This window comes from Mastigoproctus giganteus, chromosome 5 (assembly GCF_048544385.1).
Source record: "Mastigoproctus giganteus isolate SK-2022 chromosome 5, ASM4854438v1, whole genome shotgun sequence".
In the NCBI taxonomy this organism is placed as follows: Eukaryota; Metazoa; Arthropoda; class Arachnida; order Uropygi; family Thelyphonidae; genus Mastigoproctus; species Mastigoproctus giganteus.
Window position 1 is genome coordinate 119,702,239 of NC_143579.1, and position 24,104 is coordinate 119,726,342.

General features: G+C 36.4%; 1 protein-coding gene across 2 annotated transcripts in view; it reads right to left on the reverse strand.

Moving 5' to 3' along the window:
* Positions 1-24,104, reverse strand: part of LOC150085662 (actin-binding LIM protein 2-like) — a 579,562-nt gene that overhangs the window by 240,604 nt on the left and 314,854 nt on the right. For both annotated transcript variants that reach the window (XM_090374167.1, XM_090374166.1), the window contains exon 8: positions 8,921-9,018. In XM_090374167.1, the coding sequence (XP_090230293.1) occupies positions 8,921-9,018 (98 nt within the window). The remainder of the gene's footprint in view (positions 1-8,920; positions 9,019-24,104) is intronic.

Genomic DNA, 24,104 nt, shown 5'->3' on the forward strand with positions numbered 1-24,104 from the left:
AGAAAAATTCCTGTATATCATTGATAGGATGCCATGAGCTACTCTTGCAGCCCGTCTGCACTGCTCAGAGAACTTCATATCTGCCTGCACAATTACCCCCAGGTCCTTTTCATTCTCTACCACTGTCAGTGGAGTACCACAGAGTTGATACGTTGCTCTGGGGTTGCTGTTTCCCATATGTAGTATTTTACATTTGTCAATGTTAAACTTCGTTTGCCACCTCTCAGTCCATCTGCGCAACCTTTCCAGATCCTGTTGCAGCAGAATAGCATCAGTAGTGTCCTTAACAACCCTGCCAACTTTTGTATCGTCTGCAAACTTGGACATTAAGCTTGATATACCATCATCAATATTATTTATAAATACAGAAAACAATAATGGACCCAACACTGGACCCTGAGGGCCTCCACTAATAACATTAGTCCACGATGAGCAGTGTCCATTGATTACCACTCTCTGTCTTCTCCCCCTCAACCACACCTTTATCCATAGCAGCAATTTGCCTCCAATGCCACACTGCTCCAATTTGTGCAGCAGTCTTCCATGTGCAACAGTATCAAAAGCCTTTCTAAGATCCGAGTATATAATATCAAAGTTATTCCCTGCATCCAGTTCTTTTGTGACTGCATCATAGTATCCAATCAAATTGGTCAGGCAAGACTTCCTCTTGACAAAACCATGCTGTGTCCGAGCTATAACTGAAGTTTTGTCCAGATGATACTGCAGTGCTTCCTTAACCAGTGCCTCCATTAATTTTCTTGGAACAGAAGTTAAACTCACAGGTCTATAATTACTTGTGTCAGCCTTTGATCCTCCTTTGTGAATTGGGGTCACATTTGCACATCTCCAGTCTATGGGTACCTCCACTGACTCCAAGGAAGCTCTCATAATTATGGCTAAGAGTTTGCTTAGTTCCTTTTCTGCCTCCTTTAATATAACTGGATAGATCCCATCCACCCCAGGTGCCTTTCTTGTGTTTATCTTCAACAATTTCTCCTCCACTTTACTCTCAGTTATTACAAGATTATCTAGCTTACTGCCAGATTTGAATACACCTCTGGCATTCCCCTCGCTGAATAGCTCATGTGTGAATGTCGATGCAAAATATTCATTTAGTTTGTTAGCTACCTGAGGAGGATCATCAACAGTTGAACCATTGATATCAAGTGGACCAATCTGATTCTTCCCCTTCCTTCTAGAGTTTACATAAGAAAAGAACTCTTTACTGTTTTTCTTTGAATCCTTTGCCAAAGATTTCTCGTAATCTGCCTTCGCCTGCTTAACCTCCTTTGTAACTTGGTTACAGATCAACTTATATCTATCATAGGCTTCTGTGTCACATGTTAATTTATATGTATCCCACGCATTTTTCTTCTCTGTCATATGTCTCATTAGTTCATCTGTTCATTAGTTTTGATGGTCAACAAGTCATGTCTCTGCTCTGTCTCACAACTCTGACTGACAAGGAAGGTAGCTTTTACTAATTTATTAACAGGGGAGGGAGAGTTTTGTACTTTGGCTTGTAAATTTCTAGACTATCAGCGACCCAAGTTAGAAGAAAATGTGTAACTTTTCCTTTGAAATAAATCTTTAATTACATTAGAGTTTAATAAAATTTAAGTTCTTTTATTAATATTTATTGATTTGTAAACTGAGAGAGGGTATCATCCCTGGGCTGTATCATATACGTTGTGCTGAAATTAAATTTTGTGCAGAATAGTGTTGTTGTTTTTTTTTTTTTTTTTTTTCTGTTTTTTTTACACGGCTAATTGAACAATTATGACAAACTATTTTCATATGCTTATCATGACCATATTCCTTAATGAAAAGAGTAATTAAAATAATGTAAATTGAGGTATCGTGTGTTGCATTGAAAATGAGAATCTACAAAATAAAAGGTAAATGGTACCAACTCTACTGTGATAATGATGAGATAGAGAAGGGGTCAAATAAAGTCAAAAAGACAGATTCTCTATAGTAAATCCTGAAGGTGCAGGTAAGAGTGTCTTCATCTTCACAAGGCAGCCCTTATATATACAGTTTTTAAATTTTCTAGTCATTATATCAGTTTGTCTCTATGTTTAAATAAAATACGAAACAAACAGCTCAACAGATGTACACTACTTATAAAACTAAATGAAAATTATCACTCATATGCTTAAAAGGTGGCAACAGTGAAAATCTGAATTAAAAAAAATTAAAAATTTTAATTTTAAAAATTAGTTATAAAACATGAAATTGGACAAATTTCTATTTTCAGCAAAAATGAAATTCCTTAGATGTAAATAAAAAAGGTATAAACTAAATTTTTTTAAAATACAGTGGAACTTGGTTATAACAAGCATCAAGGACCCGACAAAATTTCCTCGTTATAACTGTTACTCATTATATCCGTGATGAGTTAAATCTGCCTCCTATTTTTTTTAATTCTCAATTACTTGAAAAAAGGATAGATTCAAAAAACAAAAGAAATATTAGAGAGATATATCTACATATTATTTGTATTAATATGCAGTTTTTATTTTATTTTGTATTCTGTTTTCAAATCGATCCAGCCAACCGTTGTTACATACAAAATCGTCACATCCAAATTGTTTAGCAAATTTTTCTTCTTGGACCTCCAAGATCTGATCATCTATTGACGATCAGATCCAGCACTTCTTTGCGTAGTGAACCATTGAAGCAATGATTGATCAGCATTTGTAACCTCGCAATTTCTAATATATATGTATTTTTTTATCAGTTATGTTCTTTGCCAGTGCCAATATCTAAACATGTTTATTCTTCCACAATGTCATTACTGTTGAAGCGGACAAAAACTTTTTACATACTTCAACATTTTTTGCACCATGTTCTGGCTCACGAATAATTTTGACTTTTTCACGAATCGAGAGACTTTCTTTTGTTAGTAGACATGTTTCTGAAGGAAGGATTCGTTTCTAACTGATTTTATTTAAAATGACAGTAAAGTGACTTTCTTTTGTTAGTAGACATGTTTCTGAAGGAAGGATTCGTTTCTAACTGATTTTATTTAAAATGACAGTAAAGTGATCCATACAAAGTTCTTATAAGTCCCGAAATGCATACAAGTTCTTAGAAGTTCCAAAATGCATACAAAGTTCTTAGACGTCCCATTGACAAAATTCTTAGAAGTTCCAAAATGCATACAAAGTTCTTAGACGTCCCATTGACAAAATTCTTAGAAGTTCCAAAATGCATACAAAGTTCTTAGCCATCCTGTTGACAAAATTCTTAGAAGTCCCAAAATAAATTTATGGTTCAGTGAATACAAGACAATCTGCAAATAGGGTAATGCGACTAGCAGAATGCCAATGCACTATTCTATAGCCCCATCCCTGAAAGGACAAGGTCATAAACTGGCCGCTAATCCAATGCAATGCGGGTGGTCATAAAAACTAAGTCGCCCTTTTCATTTTTGTCTATTCAAAGAATTGGGTTTTTCCGACCCAAACAATTAAAGAATGTTTGCATAGTTACCAAAATTTGTATGGTATATCCATGTGGTAGCCTGATATAAGTGAGCAATTGTATGGGAATATGTGTAAATTAAAATCATTATAGCTTTTTGCTCATTACAGCCATGATCTCATTATTTTCGTGCTCATTATAACTGAGTTCAACTGTAAATAGTTAGCAAATCCAATGTTATCAGAAAATAAATAAATTCTCTGTTTTTTTTTTTGAAGTCGCACTACTATTACAAGTAATGGTTACCTCTTCGATGTATAGTTGCAGAGCAAAAGAGAGATTGTGTTCTGAAAACCAAAACAACTGTTATGAAAGAGAGATTGTTTTCTAAAAACCAAAATAACTGTTACGAAAGAGAGATTTTTCTGAAAACCAAAACAACTGTTACGAAAGAGAGATTGTTTTCTGAAAACCAAAACAGCTGTTAAATTAATTACTGGTAAATTCACGTTGGGTAACTTGTAACTTGTCCAGTAACTTGCCTAACAACAGTGGATAACAACTGCCTACTGTTATTTGTGGAATAACAAATATCAATAGGCAGTTGGCTGTCATGCTATTTTATGGCATACTGGCAGATAAAGACATAATGTGCCAAGTCCATGGTGAAATTAAAATAAAAATCATTCTAATAGGATATGACTACAAATGATGTATATATAATATAAAATAGAAAAAAGTAAAAGCTTGTAAAAGGCCAAGTATAATATTAGTGACTGATTTACATTCACTTACATCTGGTGATAGTAATTCATCATTTGTGGAAAGAAGTCTACAATATGGCCTGTGTCTGCTGAAATCTGACTAAGTGTAAAAGGCCTGGAAGTGTCTAAAATCAGTAAAAATAGTACCATTCATTAACGAATTACAAGGCAGTCTATATATATTTAAGGAAATATTATGCAGTTTGCATACTGGAGAATCAGCACAAACGAATGCAGGAGAAAATTGTGTCCTATTCATAGCCTACACAGAACTACTTCCCCTTTGTGTTCTGCATAAAATGGGGCACCAGGCTTTTATTATAGGCTTGATCTGATATAGCTTATTTCTCTCCAGCCAGTTTCACATTATTTGCCACATTGACAAGCATTTGGATAAATTGTCTATAGTTAATTTATGGTACTGTTGGACGAAAATCGTTTAAGGATTTTACATGTTTGCCAAACTCATCAGCTATCTCATTTCCACTGATCGCAGAGTGACTTGGATCCCACAGAAACAGATTTCAACGTTAGTTTCTGATAAGGTCTGTAACCTCTATGGAATCTGATACAAAATTGTATGTAAATAAGATCTTGTTCCTACTAGTGCCTGTAGATCACTTTGCAAACCTGTGTATAACACTTTTTACATTGCTTGTTCCAAATGTAGCTCAAAACAAGTTCAATTGCATGAAGCTCTGCAATATATAATTTTGCTGCAATATCATATATTGCAAAATTATATATCAAGGTGTCCATAAAGTCCCTGCACACTTTAAAACTGCAATAACTTAGATTCTATATGAGATAAAAACACTCTGTAATTTGAACTAGATTAATTAGATAAAATTATTTGAATTAGATTAATTTGAATTAGATTAATTAGATTAAATTAAATAAGGTAATTAATCTAATTTTTAGGCACAAATATAATTCCCTAATTTATTCTCATTTTGCTTTTTTGAATTTTTTCACATAATATCTATATTTAAATAAAACTAAATGCAACTAAGCATAATATTTTAAGAGTTTAAGATTCTATAACTATATAATATCGGTGCAGATACACCATAGACAACTCTTAACCCCTTCATGGATTATCCCAAGATATCTCGTTTTTAGTTTTAAAAGTTATTTGGAACTACACAAAATATCTCGAGATACAATAATACCCGAAGTAAACAATAATACCTACAAATTTAGGACTGAAACATATTTTCTCTGGCATTTATCTGGCTAATTTTGCATTAGGCAGGTAAATCCAGAGTTTCTCAGGATTTTCTTATGCCTGGCAGCAAACGACTGGCTTTAGTTTTACTTATATTGTACAGCAATGTCAGAACAGTAGCGTGCATTCCTGTACCGCTAGTAAGCAAAATACAATTTGCCGTCCTAAATGCAGTATAAACCCACTAAAATAATTCACAAAAACAATATCGAAAAATATTTTGGCGCCCTCTTGAACTGCCGCCCATAAGTGAAGCTTACCTCGCCTGTCCACTTGTGGTGGCCGTGTGTCAGAATGTAGTTAGTTACTGCTTGTGGCGGAAGGTTACTACTTGTGTGTTCCACTTGATTTTTTATATTTATTTATATAATAAGTAATGAAGACTTTTTCCTTGCCTTTCTTTTAGCTCAAGTGCTAATTTATTAAAAAAATTTGTATAATCTGCGCACTTTTTGGCATACACGAGATAACTTGGGATAGCCCAAATGGGTTAATTACTCCCATATATTTTCTACGAAAAAATTAATAAAAAATACAAAAAACTACACAACGAATATTCGCATGATGCATACTTTTAACCTGTAAAATTAAAGACATCAATCTGTTACGGCATATTTTCGGGAAAAAAATGTTCTAGGAATGGGTTAAAGAAAAACTAAGGTAGTAGTGTGAAAGGCATAATTTCATCTGTATCTCCCCGATGAAAAGCCAACTAGCTTTGAAATGGTGCCTTCAGAGTGGTGGTGCTCACCAAGAATAAGTAACAATAGTCTTCTCTATTAGTGAAGTGTTACTTACTTGAGGTAGTACGATACATGGGCAACTTGTTGTGAAGGATGAGAACAATATGAGATACAGATGAAATGATGCCTTTCACACTACTACCATAGTTTTTCTTTAAGAGCATGCATGCATGCATGCATCTATCCATCCAGTTTAAAGAGAATTGCACAAAATTCTTAGAGTAAAATTGCACAAGTGACCTTACAAGATTCAAGTGGAAATGTTGCTGAAATAAGGAGTATCATGCAAAATTAGCTTTTCTGATGAGTTATATACTTTTTGTCACTAGTTTAATGAAAATATTGAAAATGGCATCTTATTTCTTGGAAAACTAATTTTTAATGATGAAGAAATATTTCACATTAGTGGCAAGATTAATCACCATAATGGCTGTATTTCGGGACATATAAACCAAGTCTGGGAACATGAAAGGGATTTCCCTAAAGTCAATGTCTGGTGTGCCCTGGGAAAAATATGCATAATTAGTCCTTTCTTTTTTGAAGAAACAGTGGTTAATGGTGATAATTATCTTGTAGTACTATGGGATTTTTTTTATTTCTGAACTAAAACAATTATGAATTGAAGCAAATGCATTTTTCAGCAAGATGCCTTGCCACTTCACTCAGAACGTGTGACAATTTAAAAAAAAAAAGTGTTCCCAAACAGATTGGCAGAGGTGGGTCAAATGCTTAGCCAACTCTCTCATCCAATTTTCTGTTAAAAGTATGGTTTACCCCTCAAAATCTCCCTCTTTAAATAATCATACTAAGATCACAAATGAAATTAATACTGTAACTAAAACACAACTGGGAATGTGTTTATGAAATTGCAAAATTATACTGCACTTGTGTATCAGCAATGATGGAGTTATGTTGAATCTTAACAATCTTAAGATTACAGCCTAAAAACAAGAATAAATTACCATTACCTTTCCAATGCACATTGCATATTGGTTTTATCTCATACAGGACCTTTCTGCATTTTTAAAGTGCATAAGGGCTTTATGGACACACCCTTTATTTTGTAATATAATACAATATATAATTGCATGAATCTCTGTAATATATTATGTCCAATCATCTTCGTGAAGGAAGCTGATTAGATATAATAAAGTCTGGAAGGACAGAAGGATCCTATCAAACATTTGGACTTTAAACCATCACTGTAGCTTGGTATTAAGTTTGAGAATTGGAATCTTTGTGATCTTCCTCAAAGTCGTCAAAGTTCAATAGTTGGAAAGCATATGTTCTAAGGAAGGATAACCTGCTTGAAGAAATTTTCAACACGATCAGTTGTCATCATGCATTAAATATTTTTAAATTCAGATATCAAATGCTCTGTTAGCCCTTGGACAGAATTATATAAGTTTTCTCAATTTGGTTCTCAATTATTGCAATGACATTTGCATTTAGCATTCATCAGAATGACAGAGGTGGTTCATTGGCTTCAACATAAAATCTAGGAACCTGGAGATGAGTGGAAAGAACCAGTGGCAATGCATATGTCCAGCTAGCAAAGGGCACCTTCTCAAAGAGAGGCACCACATCAAATTCACATCTAAGATCTTGACACAATCAAAGCACAAAGAATGACCACAATCCTCAAAACATTTTATTCTTGATTGAGGGATATACTCGAGTAAGGTTAATTTACTATCAAATATCATCCCCAAAAATTTAGCATGGGACTTAACTGTGATAATATGCCCATCTAGCCACAATTCTGAACCCAGACAGAAGTGTGGATTAACAAGAGGGTGGCATGAATGCAAAATGCCATGAGGTCTGGACTTCTATTAATAGGATCTTTATGATTTTTAAGATGTTTTAAAATATTTAATTTTTTTTTCCACAGAAGGAGGGAAAACAGGTCCCTGAAACTCCTGTTTTTTTGCAATTACTGTGTTAAGTTAGTCTAATTATTAATACAATACTAAACAAGTACAAGGCAGCATAATGTTTTATCATTGTATCAGTTTCTACATGTTCTTCAACTCCCTTATACTGACTTTTTCTTTCCTTCAAGAATTATTATAATCTCCAATTAACATCACAAAGTACAGGAATCACTGCATTTGCCCGATGGGTCTCCATTGGCAAGTAAATAAACTGAAATAACCAGTGCAATTCTCACTACATTCTCCAGATTTAATGCCCATGGATTTCTTCCTGGAGGGCATAAAATAAAGGGTCAAGTGTGTGCTATACACCCATAGCAATTAAAGAATTCAATTGCTAAGGTAAACACCATCTTCTCACACAAATAGAATCCATCATTTGAATGTGTTAGATTGCACATCATGGATATAGTTCTGTTCTGAATAGTACATTAGGATCCTTATGATTTTTCTAATACAATAATTCTCAACACTAAGTTAAACTTCCTTCCACAGAAAAATGTAAAAGTGTATAATTATCTGTCTAGGACATCTCTTCAATGCTATCTGGACTTATTCTAGTACATGAAAAAATATACCAGAAGATAAAAGTCTCCAGAGTAGCATGTTGAAGAAAGTGACTTATTGTCCATTCAACCCAATGAAATTTTTTTTTAAAGGTGCACCTATATCCTTTCTACACACCATGCAATGATTAAGATCAACAGATTTACTCATTCACTCCATCTAAGGAACTAAGACCATCTGAAATATTGCAGTGAAAAGTCATATTTGAATTAAAAAATTGAAAAATTTACTATTGATATGTTATCGACTTACTGGTCCATCTATAACACCATTTCCTTTATGATTTTCTAAACCATCCTCCAACTTTCCATCTGCATAAGGTCCACAGCGAGGATGCCAAATAGCACCACCTACATAAAAAAGTTGTTTGAGCTATTAGTTTTTTCCAAGAATAAATTTAATGAAGTACTATATAAAATGCTTAAATTAATTTTTAAAAATTTATTAAATTATTAATAAAAATGAAGGCCAGAAAAATTAATAATTTTTCTGTCCGGTTTTCTTTTCTTAATTAACTTACAGAAACATCTTCAATAAATAGTATTAATATTCCTAGTCATAATCGTCTGCTTATTTTTAAATTTAGCTAAGGATTTAATAAGTTAACAAATTAATATCCTAGATATTTTAGTGTATTGCATCAAGTCTATATGTAGTAAATCAACCAAAGTTAATTACACAGCATTGTTTTATTTACATCTCATATTGTGAATGCCTTCACACTGAGTTACCTATTCGTTGTACTTCAAAGAAGGAATGCTTCTTCAATAGAGAAGACTACTGTTACTTATTCTCAGTGGATACCGCCACCAGGCAGCCATTTCAGGGCTATTTGGCCATCATCGGTGAATGAGTAGGAACCCAGCGGTATAACAACTTACAACCCAGTTGGGAAATTAACTCCACAATATAAGAGATGCTAAATGGCATACAGCAGTTTAACAATCAACAAAAATTTAGGGCTAAAAGCCTCACACTACAGAAAACTTACTAGACATACAAGTTAATGTATTGCATCAAGTCTATACGTAGTAAGTCAACTTCAAATTCAAATTCAAAGTCAAATTCAACCCCAATCACCTGAGAGGGCATAAATTCAAATTGAGGAAAGACAGATGTAGGATAGACGTGCAGAAATTTGCCTTTAGCCAGCGGGTGGTTGGTTGGTGGAACAGACTTCCATCCCTTGTGGTGGAGGTTGATAGCCTAAATAAGTTTAAGGCTCAGCTGGACAGGTATTTTGAACGAACAGAGGGGTGAAGTGGAAGTGGGGTTTTTTTTTTTTTTTTTGGCTGATGCTGCATAAGCTTGCTTTCTTGCATCAAATGCCTCTACTAATGCTAATGCTAATGCTAACTAAAGTTAGTCACATGGCATCATTTTATTTACATCTCACATTGTGAATGCCTTGCCTTCACAACGAGTTGCCTGTTCATTGTACTTTGAACAAGTAAAACTTCCCGATATATGAGATGTAAATAAAATTAACTCATATTTCTAGTAAGTTTTCCATAGGCTGAGGCTTTTAGCCCTAAATTTTTAATGAGTCTTAAACTACTGTACACTATTTGGCATCTCTCATATTGTGGAGTTAATTTCATAAATTGGTTATCACTCATTATACCACCTACCCCACCCAATGATGAAGAGCCAAACAGATCTGAAATGGCCATCTGGGTGGTTACCCATGAAAATAAGTAACAATAGTCTTCTCTATTGGGGAAGCATTCAAAGTACAATGAAGAGGCAACTCGTTGTGAAGGCATTTACAATATCAGATGGAAATAAAACAATGCTATATAATTAATTCCAGTTTACCTACTACATATAGACTTGATGAAATGCACTAACTTATATGTCTAGTAAGTTTTCCATAGTCTGAGGGTTTTAGCCCTAAATTTTTATTGAGTCTCAAATTAATATCCATAGTGCTTTTGTTATTAGTGATTCTGTTGCAAACATCTTATTATAGCATAGTGTGTTGTAGTAATAATTATACTGTTTTCACTGTGGTAAATATATAGCTTAAATGCTGTAATCACACAGGTTTTTTTTTTTTTTTTAATTAAAAAGTCAGTAGTGTTATTTAGAAATTTAACAGCATATCACATACTATGTAACAAAATCCGATAATGTCATGAATTGTTATACTCTTACCTTTTGGATTGTGCAGTCATTTTAAATTACATTTAGTCACGCCTCAAACAAGAGCAGCAAAACAAAATCTCAAAGTAGCAGGAATGCTTTAGCTCAGGAGAGAGCTATTGGTGAAGATACTCTTGCAAATCACAGCTACATTCATTATGCTAATTGCCTGTTTGCAGAGTTATCTGCAGTAGTAGTAGTAGTAGTGGCATGTGATGCAAGAAAGCAAGTGTATAAGTTTATGCAGCATCAGCCAAAAAAAAAAAAAAAAAATCACACCATTTGCTCCAAATGCCTGTCCAGTTCCTCCTTAAATTTATTTAACCTATCAACTTCCACAACAACAGATGGAAGTTTGTTCCAGCAATTAACCACTCTCTGGCTAAAGGCAAATTTCCACACATCTATTCTACATCTGTCTTTTCTTAATTTGAATTTATACCCCCTTAGCTTCGTAATCTGAACAAGTGGAAGGATCCCATCAGAATTCAGTGTGCTCAACCCATTCAAGGCCTTATACACCTCAATCAGATCACCGTGCAAGTGCCTAGTCTCCAGCCACTGCAATTTGCAGAACTTAAGCCTCTCTTGGTAAGAGGATCCCTTCATTCCCCTCACCAATCTTGTTGCCCTTCTCTGTACACGCTCAAGCAAATCTACGTCCTTCCTAAAATGAGGCCTCCAGACCTGTATGCAGTACTCAAGGCATGGCCTGACCATTGCCTTATACAGAGGGACAATCACCTCCCTTTCCCTGCTAGCAAAATTCCTATATATCATTGACAAATCCCCATGACCTGCCCTGGAAGCCTGTCTGCATTGCTCAGAAAACTTCATATCTGACTGCACAATTACTCCCAGGTCTTTTTCATTTTCTACCACCTTAAGTGTAGTACCACACAGTTGGTACATTTCTCTGGGGTTACTTCTACCCATTCTCTTACTTTGACATTTGTCAAGGTTAAACTTCAGTTGACACTTCTTAGCCCATCTGCCCAAATTATCTAGATCCTGTTGCAGTAGCACACTGCCATTACTGTCATTAACAACCCTGCCAACCTTTGTATCATCTGCAAACTTCGACACTAAGCCTGATATACCTTCATCAATATCATTGATAAATATACAAAACAACAGAGGACCCAACACCGAACCCTGTGGGACTCCACTAATAATATTAGTCCACGAAGAGCAGCACCCATTAATTACAACCCTCTGTCTTCTCCCACTTAACCATCCTTTTATCCATTGTAGCAACTTACCCTTAATACCATTCTGCTCCAATTTGTACAATAGTCTTCCATGCGCAACAGTGTCAAAAGCTTTCCTGAAATCCAAATATATGGTATCAAAATTATTTTTTGCATCCAGTTCCTTTGTAACCACATCATAATATCCTATCAAATTTGTCAGACAAGACTTTCCCTTAACAAACCCATGCTGTGCCTGAATTATTGCTGCAGTCTTGTCTAGATAATCCTGCAATGCATCTTTAACCAGTGACTTCATTATTTTACCCAGAACAGAAGTTAAACTAACTGGACTGTAATTACTTGTGTCACCCTTTGATTCCCCTTTGTGAATTGGGGATACATTTGCACATCTCCAGTCCATGGGGACCTCCCCTGAGTCCAAGGTGGCTCTCATAATTATGGCTAAGGGTTTGCTTAGTTGCTTTGCCACCTCCTTTAATATAACTGGATAGATACCATCCACCCCAGGTGCTTTCCTTATGTTTAACTTCAACAATTTCTCCTCCACTTTGCTCTCAGTTATTACAAAATCATTAAGCACTCTGTTACAATTTGATAACCTTGTGGCATTTTCAAACCTTAATAACTCCTCATGTGTGAATGTAGATGCAAAATACTCATTCAGTTTGTTTGCTATCTGAGCAGGATCATTAACAGTCAAACCATCGATATCAAGTGGACCAATCAGATTCATCCCCTTCCTTTTAGAGTTTATATTAGTAAAGAAATCTTTGCTGTTTTTCTTAGCATCTTTTTCCAAATATTTCTCATAGTCTGCCTTCGGCTGCCTAACCTCCTTTGTGACCTGATTACAGACTAGCTTATATCTGCCATAGGCTTCTGAGTCGTTGATAATTTATATGCATCCCATGCATTTTTATTCTCTGTCACGAATCTCATGTGATACAGCCAAGCAGAATATAGCATTAGCATTAGTAGGGCATACGATGCAAGAAAGCAAGCTTATGCTGCATCAGTCAAAAAAAAAAAAAAAACTCCCATTTTCACCCCTCCATTCATTTCAAATGCCTGTCCAGCTCAGCCTTAAATTTATTTACGCTATCAATATTCACAGCAAAAGATGGAAAGCTGTTCCAACAATCAACTACCCGCTGGCTAAAGGCAAATTTTCACACATCTATTCTACAACTGTCTTTCCTTAATTTGAATCTATGCCCCTCAAGTTCTTAATCTCTGCAAGAGGAAGAGTCCTATCAGCATTCAGCTTGCTCATCCCATTTAAGGCCTTATACACCTCAATCAGATCACCTCGCAGGTGGCTACTCTCCAGGTGCTGCAATTTGCAGAATTTAAGCCTTTCTTGTTAAGAGCATCCCTTTGTTCCCCTCACCAATCTTGTCGCACTTCTTTGTACTCGATCTAGCAACTCTACATCCTTCCTAAAATGAGGCCTCCAGACCTGTACACAGTACTCTAGGTGTGGCCTGACCATTACTTTGTATAATGGGACAATCACCTCCCTGTCCTTGCTAACAAAATTCCTATATATCATTGACAAGACCACCATGACCTGGCCTAGTAGCCCGCCTGCACTGCTCAATGAACTTCATATTTGACTGCACAATTACCCCCAGGTCTTTTTCACATTCCACTTCCCTGAGTGTAATACCACACAGTTGGTACGTTTCTCTTCGGTTATAGCTATCTATATGCAGTACTTTGCATTTGTCAATGTTAAACTTCAGTTGCCATTTCTCAGCCCATTTGCCCAACTTATCTAGATCCAGTTGGAGTAGCATACTGTCATTACTGTTGTTAACAACCCTGCCAACCTTTGTATCATCTGCAAACTTGGACATTAAACTTGATATACCTTCATTAATATCATTGATAAATATAAAAACAACAATGGGCCTAACACCAAATGCTGAGGAACTCCACTAATAACATTTGACAACGAAGAGCAGTGTTCATTGATTACCACTCTCTGTCGTCTCCCACTCAACCATCCCTTTATCCTTTGCAGCAACTTACCCTTAATGCCATACCTCTCCAATTTGTACGGCAGTCTTCCATGTGCAACAGTATTAAAAGCTTTCCTGAAATCCAAGTATTTGATATCAAAATTATTTTTGGCATTCAGTTCCTTTGTGACCACATCATAGTATCCAATCAAATTGGTCACCTCCCTTTAACAAACCCACGCTGTGTCTTAACTATTACTGCAGTCTTGTCTAGATGATCCTGCAATGCTTCTTTAACCAGTGATTCCATTATTTTCCCTGGAACACAAGTTAAACTAACTACTTGTAGTTACTTGTGTTACCTTTTGACCAAGGATTATGGCTAAGGATTTGTTTACTTCCTTTGCTGCCTCTATTAATATAACTAGATAGATACCATCCACCCCAGGTGCCTTCCTTATGTTCAACTTCAACAATTTCGCATCCACTTTGCTACCAGTTATTACAAAATAACTTAGCTCCCTGTTAGCATTTGATAAACTTCTGGCACTTCCTCATTGAATGACTACTCATGTGTGAATGTAGATGCAAAATACTCATTCCGTTTATCAGCTACCTGAGCATGATCATCAATAGTCAACCCATCTATATTAAGTGGTCCAATCTGATTCATTCCTTTCCTTCTAGAGTTTACATAAGTAAAGAACTCTTTTCTGTTTTTCTTTGTATCCTTTGCCAAAGATTTCTCGTAATCTGGCTTCGCCTGCCTAATCTCCTTTGTGACTTGATTACAGACTAGTTTATACCTGCTATAGGCTTCTGTGTCACCTGATACTTTATATACATTCTTCCCATACAGTCTTCTTCTTCTCTGCCACGAGCCTCATTAATTCATCGGACATCCATTTAGGCCTAAACCTTAAACAGTATTTCTTAGTTGGAATGAAAAGCCTAGTAGCCTTGAAAATTTAAGTCCCTGAAGGCTTCCCATTTAGAATTCAACATTGGTAACATCATCAGTTGATCCCACTGTACAGAATTTAAAAACTGAGGCCTCTATAGTCACCTTTAAGAAAACAAAAGCCCTTCCCTTTAGCTTTGATGGTAGTTACATCTTTAAGTAACTACCGACATTTCCACATCAGTACATTGTGATCACTGTCACCCGGTGGTTCCGTTATCTGCAAATTCTTAATGCATAAATAATCACTGCTGATAATCAGATCAAGAGTATTACTCCCTCTGGTTGCCTCTTGAACATGTTGCTGTAGAAAACAGTCATCGAATAAATCCACAAAAGTCTTGCTAGTGTGCGAGTGACCAACCCACAAGTTCCAGTCAATATCCGGAAAGTTAAAATCCCCATTATAAGACATTCTGATTTCTTGGCCCACTTTATTTCTCTGCAGAAATGCTCATTACACTCATCAGATTGATTAGGCCTATAACATACACCTACTCTCATTTTTGTGCAGAGAAATAGAGTGGGCCAGTGGGCAAGCTAGCAGTTTTCCGATCCACCTAACACTGCCTCGATAGCATCAGCAAATATTCTTGCACCCTTTTCTATTTAAGTGTACCCCATCCCTGCAGAAGCAGTCTCTCCTGTCAACAAGCACAGACCAGGCTGAAAAAAATTCTACCCCTTGAGCCTTGCACAATCTCTCCAGGGCCAAATTGATTGACAAGGCTCTCATCATATACTCTCTCCTATCGTGTCTGGGCAGAATTGCAGACACTTTCACATTCAACCCTAACTCGTGAATTTTTTCCAACATTGACCTGTAATCACATTTTTACTCATAATCACTTTTTTTGCAAAGGTGATTATAATGGGATCAGACATTTTTTAAACTCTTTTCACAGGGACCAGTTAATGTTAAAATATGCAAATGCCAAATGGAAAGAGTTCAGAGAAGTAAAAAGAAAATCTACTAAGCATTTTATAAAAACTAAAAGATATCATTAAAATCTTAAAAAATAAATGGATGAGAAGAACTGCTAAGTTTAGTGGCAGAAAAGAAAAATGCATGGGATATATTATAAACTGGCATTATAAAGACATAATCTAATAAAAAGTATAAATTAATCTATAATTAATTTAATCAGGGGATTAAGCATGCAAAGGAGGATTATGAGAAGACATTTCCTGAGAGTGTAAAGAAAATGTGCAAGTAATTCTTTGCTTATGTCAATATCAGAAGGAAAAGAATAAATCATGTTAGTCCACTTAATGTGAATGGCATAACTATTGATAATTCTGTACAGGTTGCTAACAAACTGAATTAATTCTTTTCTTTGACTTTCAGCACAAATTCATTCTTATAACTAACAGAATTGGAGTATAGAATAAATGAAATTGATCTAGGTACTAAATAATGAAACAAACTGCATAAATGGTTAACAGAAATCTTTATTACACATGATGAAGAATGTATCTTATGTTTTCAGTAATATTTAGCTATTGTGTCCATTTTAATACTAAGAGATCTCAAAAATATAAAACAAAGCAAATACTGAGTAGTTCTTTCTGAGTTTGAAACTATGAAACAAATGAGATGCATTAAAGCATAGACAACTCTTCTAACAAGAAAAATATAATTGCTATATATCCACTAGAGCAGAGGTTCCAAAACTTTTTTATTTTGAATCCCCTTAAAATTTTTCATAACTTTCACACCCCCAACTTCCAAAACAAGTGCAATAAACATTTTTGACATAAAATTTATTATGAATACACATACTTTTATAAATTAATATTTATAAAATATAAATTAATTATAAAATTATATATTAATTATATTTATACTTTATAATTATAATTATAAAGTATAAATTAATATACTTATATTAATTTATAAAATTAATGACAAAGGTGAGATATTATAATGGAAGAATAAGAAAAACTGGACATGTGGACATACATAAAAGATCTCTTCGCTGACAGTGAGCCTGAACTAGATGGCAACAACGATGCAGTGGTAGGGCCATCCATCCTAAAATCTGAGGTGGAGAGGGTGATTAAATCAATGAAGAAGGGAAAAGCCACAGGACCTGAAGAAATCACAGTGACTGGCCTTGATGAAAATCAAAGCCAGTCGGCCTTGGCCATCTGAATAACCAACCCCCTCCAAGGGAACCAAACGGCATCTGTTGTAGTTGATGGCAGAAAGACAGAAAACATCAACATTGAACATGGAGTGAGGCAAGGATGTGTACTCTCTCCCACCTCCTGTTTAACATTTACTAGGACATCATCTTCAAGAGAACATTAGATGGAAGAAATGAAGGAATACCTGTCAATAGTAGAGTGATTAACAACCTTCTCCATGCAGATGACACAGTACTTTGTACCACTAAAATGCAGGACTTAAAGATACTCCTCAATTGTGTGAGTGAAGAAAAAAATAAAAGAATGAAAAGAAAAGAAACGGCTGATAGAAAGAATTAACAAAATCAAATATCTAGGCTGTTAGATCAATGACAAAAACGAACCAGATAAGGAAATAAAAGCAAGGACTGAAATGGCTGCCAGGCTGTATTTTCTTAAAATGAGACCTGCATTGTGCAATGGAAACCTGGATCTCCACCTTAGAATCCAGATGGTGAGATGTTACATTTGGTCAGTTTTGTTGTATGGTGCCAAGACCTGGACACTGAAAATTAACTAGAAGCATTTGAAATGTGGACATACAGAAGAATGCTAAAAATACCACAGACAGCCAGAGTGATCCAAGAGATTGTCCTGCAGAGAATTAGAGAAACCCAGAAATTGCTGAAGGACATACAGAAAAGAAAAACGACATATCTTGGACACCTGATGAGGAACAACAAATACACAATTCCACGGATAATTATGGAGGGGAGAATGGAAGGAAGAAGAAAGCCTGGGAGAAGACATACATTGTAGCTTGATAACATTAAGAATTGAACAGGACTGAACATCGAGCAGCTGTTCAGAGCTGACAGAGAGAGACATTTGCTGTGGTTTGTTTGTTATTTGGTTTTTAGGAGCATTAGCAACTAAGGCCATATTGCTCCGGGGATATGCGGTGGTCATTCCCTGACCTTACCGCATCCTCCGTATTTGGTGGTCACGGGCTCGAACCCCAGTCTAATCAAGAAGCGTGTGATACACACTCTTGCTCCTGCCCACCTGGCCACGGAGGTGCCTTTTCTGTGGTGGTCGCTGACCTCCGTTAGGAGATGGCACACAGAGAAGGAGAAGAATTTATAAAAGTTTGTATATTCATAGAAAGAAGTATGTAAATATATTAATATATACTTCAATACAATTAATCTCAAGAAATAAATTAACAATAAGAACAAGAGAAATAAAAAAGAGAAACCCAAGTGTGCCCACCCATGTGGGAGGGCATGCCCCAAGTTTTGGGAACCTTTGCAATAGAGTAAGTGTAGGACCAGCACCTACAAATTATCAAAAATAACATTAGCTGTGGAACGACATTCAAAATTGGCACGAACACTGACAACAGTGATGACAACCATTATTTTGTAAGAGTATTAACAGTTTCATGATCATACACTAATTCTTGTAGTCGGTAACAGTCGCTACATTTAATTCCTCTAATAAAGAAATGGAAGCAACCTACTTGAAAAATTTCATGCTCAAAATTAAAATAATTTCTATTTCTGTGAAAGACAACAATGATTGTTGAAAAAATACATTAAATTAAAAAATTTTCAGAAGAACATGAAAAATCAGTATTCTTGGAAACAGAATGCTACTCTTTGATTAATTTCCTGGAACTGTAGAATGCTAACTTCAGATAGATTTCTAAACAAATAACATTGCGCTTACATGGGAGATTAAAAAACAACTAAGTAAACTGTTATACAAAATGAACATATTTTAAAATGTATTTATTGAAATGTTACCACATCAAACTATACTTCAAACATTGGCAATGCTTAAAGTTTCAAATGAACCTCATCTTCCTGAAGACAGGATTCAGCCAAACCTTGAAACATTGCCAATATTTTAAGTGTAGATTGATGTATTAACACTTCAATAAATACACTTTAAAAGACACTCATGTGGTATAATAGTGTACTTAATTGTCATTTAATATCCATACATATAACTAATTATTCCACAATAATGTGAGCATCCTTGGTTTTCAGGGGAGGGACCTGTGGACTGTAAATATGCAAATGTAACCCCAGTTCACAAAGGGTGAAATGAGTAATTAAGACCTGTTCCAGTATAAATAATGGAGTCACTCGTTAAAAAAGTAAAGCAGGACCATCTAGGCAGGAATGCATATACACTGCAGTCCCTTGGTCCCAATTGGTCCTCGAGGCTGTCACAGACATTCTCTCAGATATGCCAGACAAGCTGTGCTTGCAACCTGGGAGTCTAAAACGCTGATGGAACTGATATTCGGGTGACATTCAAGTCAAGTGGACCCAATTTCTACAAAGTCCGAATGGTCTGTGACAGCCAAATCTTCTGCTTGCACCTTCACGATGGTGGGACTGTTAGTATTCTGGGTATACCCCCCCCTCCATGCACAAGCACACTGTGGGTGACTACCCAGGTGTGAACCAATGTAAGCAGGGGTCGAGGTGTGCTGCCCATCCACACAGAGGAATGCCGCCCCTCTGTGTTACTCTCATCAACAGGTGCAATACCACCATTTTGCTTATTGGAGGCTTCAAGTGGTGGAACCCATGTTTAGTCTCAGTCAACCCTCCCCCATCTCTTCCTCATGCACTATGGCTGATGACTTTTGAGGTTATGATGGACATCATGGAGAGATCCAATCTTGCTTACATTTCGAGGGTACAGGTATAAAACAGTGTTCGCAGGCCGGCTGCTAGTTAGTACACTAGACCGAACCTATTGGCAAACTCTCTAGGAGGCTTCCAATCAGCTAGTGTATAATCTTGCTCCCTCTGGAGGGAGTCCGAGTAGTGTGTATGTGGGGAGCATTGTCGAGGCTACATTATGTCAAGGATCTGGGTATATTCTTACCATGTGTACGCCATATCCAAAAATTTCATTACTTCATACAGCATGTCTCCCCCCCCCCCCACTTTTTCTTATTATTGAATACACCATGAATTGTCAAACTAATAAAGCAAACTTATCTGCAAAAATATCTAAACCTCCCAAACATTTCCTGGTTCATTTCACAAATATACGTGGTTTCAGTTCTAATCTCAATGATGTCCATTTCCACTTACAGTCTGCCAAACCCCATGTACTTTTTCTGACAGAATCTCAGTTATCGGTTGATTCAACCACTGCTCATCTCAATTGCCCAAATTATTCACTGTATGATTCCTTTTGCCTCAAAGGTGGTACTTGTGCATATGTCCATTCCGATATTACCTGTCAGAGACTTGGTAATTTGGAATCTCCTCTTTTTGGTCTTCTCTGGCTTAAAGGTAATTTTCCTTGGTGATTTTAATGTTCATAACTCCAGCTGGCTTCCGTTTTCTAGTAACCACCTGGTCGAGATGCTGAGGCTTTTGCAATTACTAATGAATTCGCACAGATTTTTCATTTACCTACCAGAATACCAGACAATCCTAACCATATAGCCAACACGCTTGATCTTTTTCTCACGAAGAAACCTTCTAAGTACCCGATCAAAGTGAGTGGTCCTTTAGGCACCTCAGATCACAACTTGGTGGGTTTTCCAATAAATGTGCTAAGGCTGTTTAAGAGAAGAATGTTGCATATCGTAATTGGCTTGTTTCCAATTCTTCAGTTTCATTTTCTGCCTACACCAGAGCTTGCAACAACTGTAAAGCAGTTATTAATCAGTCCAAACTAGATTTTGAACAGGCTAGGAGTAGAAAACTTGCTTCTTGCCCTAATGGTAGCTCAGCATTCTAGTCTCTTGCCAAAGCTATTGGCTGCAACTTTTGGCCATCTCTGCTTCCACCTCTGTCAATTACTTATACTCTTTCTAAAGTAATGGAGAAATCAATTAACCACCAACTCTTAAATTATCTAGAAACCTTTCATCTGATCAACGACCACCAGTATGGATTCCACCAGTGTCAATTCTCTGGCTTATGTTACCCATTTATGGACAAATTCAATGGAAAAGTTCAGTGAAACACAAGCAGTTGCTCGACATCTCAAAGGCTTTCAATCGTGTTTGTCATAAAGGTCTTCTAAACAAGCTTTCATCTTATGGTTTGCCAACTGTTTTTTGCAATTGGTTATCCAGTTTTTCCTCTGACCGCTCACTGAGGGTGATAGTAGATGGTTCTCTGTCTTCTAATTTCTCCGCTAATGCTGGTGTCCCCCAAGGTTCAGTTCTTTCTCCCACTCTTTTCCTCTTGTATATTAATGGCCTACTTCCATTGATCGGATCCTATCCATCCTATCCTATCCATAGTTTTGCTGATGATAGCATATTGCATTTCACTTTCCAGTTTCAGAAACCTTGCCCTGCTCTATCAGCTTCAACTTCTCGAATATCCTCTACCAATTCCTTAAATGCCAATCTCCAGTGGAACAAAAACAACTTAGTTGATTTCAATCCTTCTAAAACTCAGTCCTGTCATATCTCGCAAAAAGGATTCTTCTGATTCTATACTTATCTTTGGTGACACTTCAATTTCTAGGCTAGATGATATATCTCTTTTGGGAATTACCCTGACTTCTAATGTCTCTTGGCATAAGCACATTAGAAATGTTGCTTCCTCCGCTTCTAAACAACTTGGTTTTCTCTTTCGCTCTCGGCATTACTTTTCTACCTAACAGCTGTTCACTCTGTACAAATCGCAAATCGTGCTACCATGGAATATTGTTCCCACATTTGGGGCGGTGACCCCAAAACCTCTCTCAGGCTTCTAGATTCCTTTCAGAAGAGGGCAGTTAGGTTAATTAATGACTCATCTCTAACAGAGTCTCTCCACTCGCTGTCTCATAAACGTACTGTTTCTGCTGCATGCCTTTTCTACAGACACTTCCACGGGCACAGTTCTTCTGAATTTTCTTCTATAATTCCTGCTCTCTCTTTCAAAACAGTCCGAACATGTGCCACCTCCAGCCAACATCCATTTACTGTCCAACTTCACAGAACCAACTTTTCATCTTCCTCATTTATTTATTCAACTACCGTTTTCTGGAACAGCCTTCCTTCATACGTATTTCCTGAAAATTACGGTCTACAGAAGTTCAAGTCTAATGTCAACAAATATCTTCTCTCGTCTTCTCAACCTTCAACCCATGCATGGTACCAAGTACTATAGGTTCTAAAACCTCTCGTGTTTGGGGTTTCATAAAAGAAAAAAAAAAGTCCCAGTGTGGATTTGTTAAGGGGCAGTCTTGTCTAACCAATCTGATTGGATATAGTGATGCAGTAACAAAGGAAATAGATGCAAAATATAATTTTGAAATTTTATGCTTGGATTTCAGAAAAGCTTTTAATACTGTTGCACATAAAATAGTTCTGTAGAAGCTAGAGCAGTGTGACATAAAGGTCAAGTTATTGCTATGGATGGTTGAGTGAGAGAAGACAGAGTAGTTTTGCTCTTCATGGATTGACATTTTTAATGGAGTTAAAACTACCTGCAACTGGTCCCAATAATCAACAACACACTGGCTAAAAGAAAACTAACTATAATACAGTCTAAACCTCTTCTCCTGTAATTTTAATTTAAACGTCACTAGTTCTGGAATTCTTTTAAACAGTGAAATTTCCACCTTCATTCACTTTATTAACCCCTCTCAGGACTTTTAAACCTCAATCAGGTCTCCTCTAAATTGCGTAATTGCCAAGCGATGTAGCTCACATAATCGAAGTCTTTCCTCATGCAGTCGTCCTTTTGCCGATCAAACCATGTGAGTTTCCCTTCTTTGGACCCTTTCAAGAAGTTCAATGGCTTTATTCAGATGAGTTCTCCATACTTTGATACAGTATTCTAAATGTCTTCTATAGTGGGATTATGACCTCCCTATCTCTACAGGATAACGTTTGATAAATCATCAATAAGACACCATGGACTTTCCTGGCTGCCTTTTACACTGCTCAGAAAACTTCATATCATAACTCCCAGATCCCTTTTTCCTCTCCTATTTTTAATTCAACCTCACCAAATATATAGGTTATTTTGGAGTTGCTATTTCCCAAGTATAAGAGCTTGCATTTTGCTGCATTGAAACATGGCTGTCACTCTTCTGACCATTCTTGAAGCCTCTTCAAATCATCCTGAAGGAGCACTGCTTAGTGCCAATAATTAATGAATCTCCCAATCTTTACGTTGTCTGCAAATTTTGACATCAGCCTTTATCCCTTTGTTGATGTCATTTATTAAAATCAGAAACAACAGGTCAAAGAACCAATTCTTGGGGCACCCCATTTCTAAAGTTATACCACTCTGACAAATATCCATTAATCACAACCCTATGCTTTCTGCCCTGTAGCCATCTTGCAATCAATCAATCATAGAATCTTTCCATTAATCTTAACATGTTCCAGCTTATACAGTACTTCTCATTAGGGATTGAATTAAATGCCATGCTTAATTCCAAACCTTGGACTGCACTCTTAATCATTGCCACTAAGATTTTCCCTACCATTGAAGTCAGACTGACTAGTCTGTAGTTATCGACTTTACCTTTAGAACCGCCTTTATGTATTGGCAATATGTTGGCACTTCTCTAATCCAAAGAAATCTCTCCTGAGTCAAAATATACTTTCATATTAACCTCAACACTCTCTGACCACCTCCCTCAAAATTACTGGGCATATTTGTTGTTGTTGTTATTTGGTTTTTTAAGATCATTAGCAACTAAGGCCATACTGCTCCGGAGATATGTGGTGGTCATTCCCTGACCTTTCCACATCCTCCGTATTTGGTGATCACGGGCTCGAACCCCAGTCTAATCAAGAAGCACGTGCTACGCACTACTGCTCCTGCCCACCTGGCTACGGAGGCGACTGGGCATATGCTATCAATTGAGACATGTGGGAGAGAAGAAAAATGCATGGGATACATTTAAATTAAGAGGTGACACAGAAGCCTATGAAAGATATAAGCTGGTCTGTAATCAAGTCACAAAGGAGGTTAGACAGATTACGAGAAATCTTTGGCAAAGGATGCAAAGAAAAACAGCAAAGAGAT